At 36.7% G+C, this 13,367-nt stretch overlaps 2 protein-coding genes across 2 annotated transcripts in view; one reads left to right on the forward strand and one right to left on the reverse strand.

The window, feature by feature from the left end:
• Window positions 1–12,495, reverse strand: part of LOC129724723 (venom serine protease-like) — a 29,557-nt gene extending 17,062 nt beyond the window's left edge. Inside the window, exon 1 of the mRNA XM_055679856.1 lies at window positions 11,957–12,495. Coding sequence (XP_055535831.1) covers window positions 11,957–12,394 — 438 coding nt within the window. The 5' untranslated portion in view covers window positions 12,395–12,495. The remainder of the gene's footprint in view (window positions 1–11,956) is intronic.
• Window positions 2,605–13,367, forward strand: part of LOC129724722 (uncharacterized) — a 51,529-nt gene continuing 40,766 nt past the window's right edge. The window contains exon 1 of the mRNA XM_055679855.1: window positions 2,605–2,707. The gene's annotated coding sequence lies outside the window, so the exon portion shown is untranslated. The remainder of the gene's footprint in view (window positions 2,708–13,367) is intronic.

Below are 13,367 nucleotides of genomic sequence, written 5' to 3' on the forward strand. Positions count from 1 at the left end.
ATCAAAGTGATTTCGTAGAGCGATTATGATAATATTTCATTGTATGCAGGTTTCGTCTGCTAGTTTTTGCTATTTTGTGTTCTTGGTGTGTACAAAAAAGGATGCTTTTTTAACATTTTTTGGCAATAACTTGGTTTGTGTGGAAGCTATCTATTTTATGTCTTCTACAAAGTTGTGTGTTTTAATGATATACAAATATATGCCGAACATTGTTACCTCCCAAATGTTGCAGTTTTTTGTATATTCGAGAAAAACTAATTTTAAAAACAAGTCTACTAAGAAACGTTATATATCCAAAACAAATAGAGTTAGAAGAAAAGTGTCTTCGACAAAGTTTTTTTGTAATAACTTTATCTATAACTTTGCTGAAGACACCAAATCTCTAAAACGTAAGGCTAAAAAGTTAGATTTCGAACTAAAACTTTTTGTCATAATTTGAGCCTTTTTATATACTAAATATCTTCGGAAGATAGTATGTCAATGAAACCATTATTTGGAAAGCAAATGAATTAAGTTCACGTTTTTGAGCTCTCGTACCACTGTGCAGTGGGAACTGTGCGGAGGGTCTAGAAGTGTCAGAGGAAAAGAATCGGCCTGAAGGTAGTTCGTTAGGAATAGCAAACCGCGTGACGCGTCAGATGCGGGAGAGATACCAAGAAGCTAGAGCTACCGAAAGTAGGTTTCACCGCCGCAAGAAATGTGAACACTACGATCGCGTCTTCGCTGAGGTGGAGAAATGCTTCACCAGGCACGACACCAGTGCGGTTTTGGAGCGAGATGATCTAAAACGAACCAGATGTCAACCTTGAGATAGATTCTCGACAAGTTTCGGGAAAACAACTTGCAGATACATCATATGTTTATATACTTCAAGGCGACGTACGACTCAGTGAAACGTAACTAGCTTTGACAGATATAAACTTGTTTCCCAACAAAACCGAATAAGCTTAGTCGTGCGACTCTTAACGGTTTCAGGAAAGTGGATGAAATTTCGAAATGTTTTTATGACGTTGGATGATCTGAAGCAAGAGGGATGGTCCCTCGAACTTGCTGTTCAACCTAGCCTTGGAATGAGCTGTACGAAGAGCTAGTGTACAGAGAAGCGGCACCGTCACGAAGTCTCGCATGCTTTTAGACTTTGTGGACATCGGTGTTAGCCGTGGATTTGTAGAAAAGGCTTTTTTTAAGCACTGCCAAAATGAAGTACGTAGTCCTACTCAAAGTGGGGAATAAATTTGTTATCTTGGTACACTCGTCTCTGAGAAACATGAGTGAGATTAAATAGTCTATATAAATATAGATTGAAAGCCTGGGCCGTAACAAATAAGGAACCAATAATAACGTTCTTTCTTAATGCTGTAAACACCTATTTTTGATCCATATACAGTTAGAACTTTTCTCTTTTCTTAGACGAATATTCCAACTCATTTCTCTGTTACTGCTCACTTCACTCTGAGCTGCTAACTTATAATGAGGATGCGCAAGACTCAAGAACATCTCTACATCAACTAGAATTGATTAATACTAATTGCCTTCTACTATTCTACGAATAATGAGTTGTTTTGAGAAATTCAATCATTTAGTTGCGACGACAACTTGACAACTATCAATCCCATTTCAATGATGATAAAATTTTAAGAGGAGTGTAAAAAAAGAAAAGAAACAAATCTATCCATCAACTTTCGACAAAATCTCTGATTAACAAATGATTGCTTTTTTATGATAATGTCAACTAAAGATCAATTTTTAGTTATTTTTTTTTTTTACTAATTTGTTATACAATTTGAAGTCCACGCATGCATAATTTTTATTAAGTTTGATTTTATTAATCTTCTCTCGAATCGCGTTTCCCATGTTACTATGGAAAATAGAAATGAGAATTATAAATTTCGCTATAAATTATACAAAATTGGTGGTTGCAAATCTTTTTGATTGAATTTTTTTCTAAGTAGAGGAACTGCTCCATTATTCATCTTATTAAGCCGATATTCACGAAGAATGCACGGATTAAACACCTAATTTTCACTAAATCATTGAACAAATAAGCTAAATATGCTTACGTACTTTTGTGGAATCGTTTAGCATTGAATATTTAGTAAAATTAGCTAGCTTTATCCTGAATTTTGTTAAACAAACCATTTTTCACAACGCTTCCATATCCATCTCAAAACTTGAATCACTGCTCATTTATTCATCTCACGATGCCCCCATATTCTTCACACTGTTAATCATGAATGAATCACATTATCATCAATGAACGTAGCCGCAGCCCGTCGTAGTAGTTACTTAGATATCCGCTGCAGTTGTTTACGTGCAAAATAAATAACCTTGGTAACCACTACAGTGCTGTAGATTTATGGCAGTTATCTCGGAATAATTCAACATTTTCAGTATGATTTTTTCGTATTACGAGAAACTGATTTGGCAACTATTGATTTTCTTCAAAGAAGTGAAAACATATGTGAATACATACAGTTGAAATTTAGGAATTGTAAAAATTCATCTCATATATTTCTGCTAATTCAAGCATGTTTTTGGAAATTTGAGGTGAACATTTCAAAGATTAAAGTATTCTTAGTGTAGTGAGTGATTTTGTTTAGTGATTAAAATAAAAAGTGGTCCGCTAGTGATGAAAAAAACTTTGGTTGGCTGCTGAACGAGTCCCGTTGTAGCCGTATAGAACGATGCGCGGATTTTGTTTTCTGAGGTAGGTGATTGAATTAAACGAGTTTTCGAGTGCAGATGCCCGACTACAATATGAAATTTAGTGCCTTTAAGTGAGTTTTTGAGGATTATACTTTATGAGGAATCTAAAGTGAACTAAGAAGAATCCATTCCATGGATTAGCAAATTGGTTTGAGAAGAAAATATGCGTTTTTTCTTGTTTTTAATTGTGTTTACATGTTGAATGAGATGGATATATGGGCTGAGATGAATAATGTGGCAGTTCCCCTAAATCAAACTTATTTTTAATGATTGGTTTTTTGTCTAGTCTAATCTAGTCTAGTCTACACTAACACAGCCAGTACTAGAAAGGATCCTGGAAAATGACATCCACCATTTAAAAAAATGATTTCCATACATTTTTCTTGTCAACGGCCAGGCCTACTGTGTAGCGCAATATAATACAATATAATCTAAGATCGAGGACAATCCGTACCAACCGATCCGTGTGTAAGAAGTAATATACCAAATTCATTGGGAGTGATAAAGCTAAGAAAGTACACTCCTTTGTTGACCAATCTCCTGGGATGGAACAAAGGTATTTCCTCCTTAAGCATGGTACGCAGTTGAAAAGAAAAAAGGTTTACGAAATTTTGCCCTTTTTACCAAACGGAATTTTGACAGCTGATAATGCTTCACAGTAACGATATCTGACGTCAGTGAGCGCATGATTTTTGCTTTTTTTCTATAACACAAACACACTTGTTTATCGCGAACTGGTGTGAGAACAAGGTTGCCAGGTAATTTTTTCAAAAGTCTTCACGGTCCGCGAAAAAATGTCTTCCTACCTTTCCGGCAAATCGAAAACTGTCGAGCAAAAAACACCACTAATGCACTAATGCAAAATTCGGGTCGTTCACATATTTTTCTATGTCTTCACATGTTTTCTCCAATGTCTTCACGTTGTCGTCACAAAAACTAATGTCTTCATCGTAGACTCAAAATATTTTTCACGTTATTGTTACGTGAAAGTTCCTATAATTGTTCATTTTCTGTCATTTTGCATAACTTATGTGACAAACATAACATCTACGTGAAAATCACATGCATACCATGGTTAATCGCGTACCATCTACAGGGGATAGTCAAAATAAGTAGGATAGGCAAAATTTTGATGAAATTTGAAATGCTATAGCTTTTCTAACGTTATTCGATTTTAATAATTCGAACATCATTGAACTGGAAAACTTTTGAAGTTTCATTTTCTGACCCCAGATCTGGCCTAGGTCACCGGATATAGGAAATATTCCTGAGTTCCGGTAGGCATGTCAAACCTGCTAATTTTTGGATGGATTTGGTAATGGGTTACCTGATAAAAATGCCCATTTGCATCATTGGCATAGATGACAAAATCATTTCTGAAGCGAATGGTTCATCAAGATCCGAAATCGGCCAAGAACTCATCGAGAAATGGCTATTTTTCATCCGGAAGTCCTCAGAGGAAGCTTTAGTAGGGGACATTTGCGTTTTTGCACCAAATATAGCGTGTTACACCTCTATCTTCAGGATTTTTTATCAGGAATCTTTTAAAAGACATGTATCTGAATATAGGCTGCATTGGCCACTTTCGGAACGACCTGGAGGCCCCGAAGGAACCCGTAGTGGGAGAATTCACATTTCTGCATCAAAATATAGCATGCGACAACTCTATCTTCAGAATTTTTCATCAGGAAACATCCAAAAGGCATATTTTTTAAATACAGATTACGTTGGCCACTCTCGGAACGATCTAGATGCCCCGGAGGAACCCGGAATGGGGTCATTTACATTTCTGCATTGAATAAAGCGTGCGACAGCTCTATCTTCAGGATTTTTCATCAGGAATCATCAAAAAGACATATTTTTGAATTCAGACTGCATTGGTCACTACCGGCACAACCTAAATACCCCGGAGGAACCCTGATGAAAAATCTTGAAAAATCTTGCAGCTCTATGCGCACGCTTTATTTGATGCAGAAATGTAAATGTCCCCATTCCGGGTTCCTCCGGGCATCCGGATCTTCCTTCGGGGCATTCAGGTTGTTCCGGAAGTGGCCAATGCAGCCTATATTAGGAAATATTTTTTTTTGTAAGATTCCTGATGAAAAATCCTGAAGATAGAAGTGTCGCACGCTTTATTTGATGCAATAATGTAAATGTCCCCATTTCCGGGTTCCTACGGGGTATCCGGATCATCCCGGGAGTGGCCAACGTAATCTGTATTCAAAAATATGTCTTCTTGATGGTTCCTGATGAAAAGTCTTGAAGGTAGAAGTGTCGCACGCTTTATTTGATGCAAAAATGTAAATGTCCCAATTCCGGGTTCCTCCGGGGAATCTGGATCGTTCCGGGAGTGGCCAACGTAATCTGTATTTAAAAAAATATGTCTTTTGGATGATTCCTGATGAAAAATCCTGAAGATAGAGGTGTCGCATGCTATATTTTGATGCAGAAATGTGAATTCTCCCACTACGGGTTCCTTCGGGGCCTCCCGGTCGTTCCGGAAGTGGCCAATGCAGCCTATATTCAGATATATGTCTTTTAAAAGATTCCTGATAAAAAATCCTGAAGATAGAGGTGTAACACGCTATACTTGGTGCAAAAACGTAAATGTCCCCTACTAAAGGTTCCTCTGAGGACTTCCGGATGAAAAATAGCCATTTCTCGATGAGTTCTTGGCCGATTCCGGATCTTGATGAACCATTCGCTTCAGAAATGATTTTGTCATCTATGCCAATGAAGCAAATGAGCATTTCTATAAGGTAACCCATTACCAAATCCATCCAAAAAATAGCAGGTTTGACATGCCTACCGGAACTCAGGAATATTTCCTATATCCGGTGATCTAGGCCAGATCTGGGGTCAGAAAATGAAACTTCAAAAGTTTTCCAGTTCAATGGCGTTCGAATTATTAAAATCGAATAACGTTTAGCAAAGCTATAGCATTTCAAATTTCATCAAAACTTTGCCTATCCTACTTATTTTGACTATCCCCTGTACGTGAAGTTGACAACGTCAAACAGGATGTATCGCGTGAATTCTCTGTGCGAAACGAACCAGAAATCAAAATGGCGAAGCTGTTGTCTGATTCTGAACATAAAACAGAATTTCTGGATGGCTTGCAAAAAAGTGAATTTTCTAAAAATTATAATTAACTCGAGACTTGAGCTTACAGGTTTCACACAGCTTCAATTCAAAGGAGGAAGAGTTACCTGAACAAAAAAAGCTGCAGTGGACAATAACAATCCCCGGGAATGTCGTAATATTTATCAGTTTTTATGTTGCTTTACTCATTTACGACTTGACGAATTTGCATACCTGTATGATATCTGATAGCAATCACGTTTTACGAAATGTACAATTTTCATTTATTTCTCTAATTTTATGAGCTAGGAAACGGGTTTTTGAAATTATCAAAATATGTTACGCAATAAATCACTCAGGTATGCAAATTCGTCGTTTACCAGTAGGTGAATTCTACGTGAAACTCACATGAAATGTATGCATCTACTGAATAAGTTTCAAAGGATAATTCATCTCACCAGGCCATGATGAACTCAAATGACAATCACGTAGAATCTACTAGAATGTCTTCCAATCTGGCATCGCTGGGTGTGAGACGACCAACCAACTGCCTGACACTTTCAGTACCTGAATAATGTCAGTGGTCATTATTCCGTGCAAGAACAAGTGACATTTTGCTTCACAGCAGTGTTCACAGCAAGTGAACTTTGTTTTCCCTTCCGGTTTATGATTTCTTTTTAGCTGCGTACTAGCTACCAGAAGAAATTTCATTGCCTGATTCAGTGCCTGAATTTTACATGGGATTGGAATAGGAAAATGAATTCCTTTTTGAACTGCATACTGCGCTTTATGTTTGGGTTTCGAAACCAAGGATATAGCGCCTTTACTCGCTTCCACTGTTACGGTTGGAACTTGAGTATTAACTCTAGTCCTAGCATTTCTAGCTTATGGTTATAGCGCCATTACTCGCGCTCTGAAATGAATATGGTATTGTTTTGACGTTGGACTAACGTCTATATCGAAGTTAGGCACCTGAATTTGAAAATCTATTAATTCAACCGGGGAAAACCAGGGAAAAGTGGTCAGGTTTTGAGCGCTTATATATCAGTCATTTCTTTTCAGAATTTCGAGGTTTTGGTATCAACCGATCAGAAATTCTTTTACGGTTGAATTTATGTAACAAAAATAACCTATTGTTCGAGATACACTATTGAAAAATTGATAAATTACATCGATTGTCTAAATCATACCGAGCAACCAATCACCACCTCTCTTCACAAGCACAGTCGACACTAACGGATACAACCGATCTGACTTTGTAAACAGTCTCACAGCTTTCAACCAATAACGAGCTCGCTTTCGGTAGCTGCAACAGGTGTTTCAACACCGTTTTAAAATGCTTCTTTTATCATTACCACTGAACAGATTCTAAACACCAATGGCTTGATTGATGGGGGAAATATTGCGCAAGATTGTCATATAGTAATTTAAATATGTTTTCGATACTAAACTAGTTAAAAGTTGTGTTAAAAGTCGTGCACATTCAACCAATCACAAGCTCGCTTCTTGTTTGCTCGCGGATGGATTTTTGCTTTGGGCTATATAATAGCCTGTGTCGTCTCATAGCAGACATCAGTTAACAAGTGAAAGGCCACCAGGCCGGTCTTGTATAATCAGCAGCGGTGGCTGATTCCAGCGGCCAAACTGAGCTGCAGCAGAACCAGAGCGGTGGTATCAGGCAGCAGCGGCGGAGGTAGTGGGAAGCTGCATTTCTTCATTCAGTTCGGTTCTCCTTCGATCTGAGTTGGACCCCACCAGCGGTAATCCAATTCAGATATCGTTGGATGAAAACAGCCAGAAACTGCACGAGCCAGCACCGCCACTAGGAAAGCTACCGCCATTTAGTGTGTGTGCAGTGTGCACATATAGCGTATGTGCATCTGTATTGCTATGCCATTTGCGATGATAGGGATGGCGCTGTTGCGTGTGTATGGCTAGCTATAGCGTGTGTAAGACACTAGCATGTGTAGCATATTATGGCTATTGCGTGTATATCTTCAGCTTCTGTACGGATAGTTATAGCTTGTGTGTGGATAGCTGCTGCGTGTGTAATGATTAGTTATAGCGTATGTATGGATAGTAATAGCACATGGTTGCATAGCTTATGCGTGTGTATAGATAGTTGTATCGGATGTATGGAAAGGATTAGCGTGTGTATGGATAGCCATAGCTACAGCGTGTGTATGAATAGTTTTAACGCGTGTTTAGATAGTTATAGCATGTGTGTGAATAACTATAGCGGGTGTTTATCGAAGATTATTATTGTCATTGAAAATATTAAAACGTCTTAACGAACACAGTTGTGAATTTGATTTTACAGCAGCGATTTTAACTTCTTCAGCCAGTCTTTATTCTTCGAGGAAAAATTACTACCTATGAATGATCAACACTTATTTACTAGAAATTTGATTTAGATCAAAACGGGTTCTTTTGAGTATCATAAATTATTGGTAAAAAGAGTTGCAAGTTTTCTCAATGAGCATTCATTAAATTTTCGTTTTTGTTTCTCGGTGCGCGGTTTTGATTTTGTTTCTCGCACACAGAGAAAGAAACAAACTTGTCGCTATCGTGAAAAATAACAAAACAATTAGAAATGCTCTAAATCACAACTGAAGAAGTTAAGATATTTTCCTGTCACTCGCCCAAACCTTGATAACAACTACCGAAAAACGTGTGATTGAGCTCTTGCTATATTGAGTTATTGAACCAAACGTTTTTTTTTTTTTCAAATACATGAAGTTATATGCTGGGCTGGAACTAACCTAGCATGAGTTTTATCGATTAAATGTCAAACAATTTTCAAATTTAAAATTTTCGGTTGAATCGTTCGGGCTCCAATTTCAGATAATTTCGTAAAGTTTGCTTTTTGCTTAGATAGGAAAATTTTACCAATTCGCTCAATTAAATGATTGTCTTGGTAGTGCAGCAAACAAAGGGTTGATTCGAATATGTATGAAATGACAGTAAAAGATATCCATTCTTTTAGTATATATTATTATTTATAACGTTCTAACGTCTCAGCATTCAGAAATGCACTGTTAGATGAAATTGCAGCAAATACTAGAGTTGCAATTCTCTCTATTATTTGTTTTAATGGAATATAAGAATACCGTAGTCCAACGTCATGCGGTCGTGTCTTGAATACCACCCTCCTACGTCTTTTTTTGTTATTAAAAAAGGAAAAATTATAATATTCCTATTAAATTAAAAATCTGGCACCATTCATGCATCCAAAGCCCGAAAATTCGATGAATACCTTATAAGTATAAGTAACAATACAACATTTCAGTCTATTTAAAAAATGCCGAAATAAACATTATTGTTTCAAAGTGGCTGAGCTTTAAAAATTTAGAATAATTATGTAAAATTTGTTTAGGAGCTAAAAAATTATTCAAAAGCTAGAGAAGTCATAAAATTAAATATCTCAAAAAGTTCCTTTTTTTAAAACTAATTTCCTTACACATTGAATATGAAAACTTGTTATGTTTTGGTTAAGTTCGGTTTCGAGCGGACGATCAGTTTTGAGGCGCTTAAAAAACTGTAGGTCATTTTCGTTACCTGGTTCAAATGAACGAAAGGCCCATCCCATTTTTTTCAATTTTTCTCAATTACGATTTTAACACAAACAACAAACAAAACATTTCGAAACACTTCGAAAAAAAATACTACTTATCTAGCAGCAGAACCTGAACTAAAAATCTTGACCAAATATATTAGTGTACTAATATTTCTGGCAAGAAAACAACTTTTTAACGAAAATCAAACTTAGAGCAAAAGCACGCACATCATCCAGCTGGCCTTGCTACCGGTCCAACCTTTTCGTAACAGATTTGTACGAAAACATAATCATTTTTCAAAGAAACATACGAATTATTCATCAAAAAGTTGATAATTACTAAAACCAAAATACCCGCCTTTCCTCCTCTCACGGTTCATCACAAAATTAAATTTGTGACCCGCATTTGGGCTCACTTTAGTCATAAGTTATACTTAGCTGTTCAAGGTTTGAATGAAGATTCTTCACCGCCATCACCAGTCGATAGCTAGTGCAAACGCACACGCACACACAGTAAAGAGAATCAAAACAAAACCGAACAAACGGCGGTAGCGTAGTAACACTCTATTTGCTATTTCAGCCATTTTGTCGATTGATATTCATCGCATTACTTCACGCACTTGATGATTGTTTCGCAGAATATACAACGCAACACTCGTAAATTGCGAAAATAAATTCACTTCGCGGTAACATTTGTAACGGATACGCACTATCATATAATACATTTTTTTTTTCGGAATAACACGCGAGCGAAAATTTTTACGTCCGATTCCGTTCCTCTTATTTTTAATAATTGGTTTTTTGTATTAAAAAACTAAAAATAGATAAATTGAAACATATTTTGCACAGAATTTTAACAAACTTGCATGAGTACTGCATTTAGGATAACACAGTGCAACAAAAATTGACTTTTTTTCTGCCTTGGCAAGAATATATAATTTTTTTGTGTATTTTTATGCAAAACTAAATTTTTCCGAGCTTGAACATATTTCAACTTAAGGGGCAACAATGGCGCCATTTTGAATTTTTGAGAAACCGGTAATTTTTTATGTTTTTTCGACGCCATTTTGTTTGGCCAAATATCAAAATTCTAAGAGTTTGTCCACATATTAGCATCTTTTTACCCATCTTTTGAAAAAACAGATCTTAAATCGGACAATAACTGAGCTCAAAACGGTGATTCTACGAAACCGGGATCTACGTAAAATGTCAGCAGATAAACCTATTTTTGTATTATAGGGGAATTCGGGCAAAATCGACATTTTGCTGACATTTTACGTTGATCAGACACCTACCATTTGATTTCTGAGACTTTTTTACTCAAAATAAGATATAATTTGACTACCACTTTAAGATATTAGCGAATTACCATTAATACTCAGAAATAATCGTATTATTTTGCTTTGTGAATTATACTTAAACTTTACCAAACCCGGTTTCGTAGAATCACCGTTTTGAGCTCAGTTTTTGTCCGATTCAAGATCTGTTTTTTTTCGAAAGATGGGTAAAAAGATGCTTATATGTGGACAAACCTTTAAGAATTTTGATATTTGGTCTTAAAACAAAATGGCGTCGAAAAAACCTCAAAAATTTCCAGTTTCTAAAAAATTCAAAATGGCGCCATTGTTGCCCCTTAAGTTGAAATATGTTCAAACTCCGGGAAATTTATTTTCGCATCAAACTTCATAAAAAAAATCATACATAGAAGCCAAGGCAAAAAAATTGTTCCACTGTGTAATTTATTAACTGAATAATTTATAATCATTAATTTGACTTTTGTATTTGAATCATGTTTTCCTTAACCAATTCATTAAAAATGCAATGAATACCTTTTTAGAAAACGAAAATAAATCATGATTTCAAAATGGCATAAAAACCAAAAAATCAACAAATTGTTATTCCAACCTGTGAGTCTCAACGTAGCTGGCAATATTCATTTATTTATTTATTTATTAATATCATCTGACGTAAAGTCTTAATGAATGTTAAAAGAGCCAATAATATTCCAAGAGGAAAAATGCAATTGTCTAGCAATCTACTTTGCAGCTTGTTAAGTGGAAAACATAGTGAAAAATTCGAACCTCCGCATAGTTATATTTTAATTACTAGAAATGTTAGAATCATATTCGGTAATTGAATTTTTTTTTCACTAATTCACTAATTCAACTGATCAAACAGAAGTAAAATACTATCAAAAACGGTATCTTCTTCTTGTTACTTGTCTTTATCTAATCCTTTGAGAAAAAACACCACATGATGTTCACTAAAGCCTAGTAAAATTTATGCATTTAAGGTGAACAAATACATAAGCGTTTGAACAGCATAATACAAACACCTTTTTTGTTGGGGAAAATTAATTCAATTGAATAACCAAAATAACTGATATTAGAAAAAGTATTCTAGATTTTGCATAGAGTGTGATACCAATCATAGCATATCTCCGGTTTTTTTAGTAAAAAGGTTCTGATTTCCCCATTCACAATCGGCACTTTTTTGCTGCTGGCCACATGCTCTCCGTAAGATGCTCGAAAATAAGCCCTGACTCAGCAAATCCCAATCACTGCACGAGGGTATGCGTAGTTAGGATCACCAAAAAAAAAATCAAAAACTCACCGTCAATCGTGTTCCACAATCACATTTCACCGGAACGGCAGTAATCTGGCACCGGAAGCGTCCGCCCGTCGATGACGTTGAAGTTTGCAGTGCAATCACTATCTTATTGCCGGTGGAAGCAATGTTGAACGGTGTCGTGCCGCATCGGACCTGTGCATCGGCTAACGTGCTGCCTCCACTGGGGGAGACCAGGACTTTGTCGTAGTAGCAGCCGTAGCTGGAAGGCAGATACATGTCGTAGCACTGAGCGTAAAGATAGTGCCGTGCGGGGGCCGTGATGGTGAATCGGCAGTTCGTACCAGCCTTGTAATAGTTGGGCCAATTCGGCGATTGGACGTATCCGACGAAGTTCGAAGTATAACTGTAGGTGTAACCACAGCCGCTATAGGATTGTGCACTACAAAGCGCGAGTAGAGAACTTAGAACGAGAAACCACATTTTCACAAGTTCTGTCGACCATGGACATTTATCGATTGGCGAATTTTTATTGGATCTTTATTGAAATGATCCTGATACTATGTATGTGGGCAGTTTCGTGAGTGCCGCGTTTGAAATATGAATAAGACGTTGGAACCAGTTGTTCAAATAGTACGGTTAGTGTGCTAACAACTGGTGCAGTTGTTTTGATACTGTCTCGAAGCGCTGCAAAAGTACAATTGGACACGTTCATCTGGTGCGCCACCGTACGGTATGATAGTCGCTATTATCTGTACGCGAAGGGATAGCCTTCCGGTAACCATGAGTGAGGTTCGTTATTTCGACATGTTTTGCTTTTCGAGGAGATCTAATGTTTGCCAGAATCTTGTTTCGACTGGATGCGCAGCGCAGCGTCGCTAATCTGCCTCTGGATGACTTTGCGTCAAGGTTATTCTGTTGCAATTACTTATTTTGAAAAGTTCCCAAATAAGACAGTGGTACTGAATAAACCAATTTTCGTCGCTTATCTGCCGGTAATGTCAAATGATACATTGTAGTATTTTTCCACTATGGTGTATTTGAATAATGCAGTTTTGAATGGTGTTTGTATAAACAACTTTTCTCCACGTACCAAAAGACAAATCCTTAGTGGCAGAAGACATTATTCCAGAGCGTGGTTAAAATCATACGGAATGCTGTCACAAGTATATGAGTAGTAAATAAATTGAATTTGGCACATTGACTTTTTTTGAATATTTTTTTATAAATGTTACAGCTTGTATTTTTGTGCGTTTCTCTAAGAATGGAGAAAAGGGTTGTTGTCTCATTATTGGATAACTCCAATTTCAACATTGAATATCTCGTTACAACGCACTGAAAACAGCATTGCACTAGCACCGATTCCCCCAAAATAAGGATTACACACTGCAGAGATAAACAACGTCAGCAATTTTGGCAAGCAGCGTACAGCCAACGAGCAAAAGATTATTGTCCC

The sequence above is a fragment of the Wyeomyia smithii genome, chromosome 2, assembly GCF_029784165.1.
Source record: "Wyeomyia smithii strain HCP4-BCI-WySm-NY-G18 chromosome 2, ASM2978416v1, whole genome shotgun sequence".
In the NCBI taxonomy this organism is placed as follows: Eukaryota; Metazoa; Arthropoda; class Insecta; order Diptera; family Culicidae; genus Wyeomyia; species Wyeomyia smithii.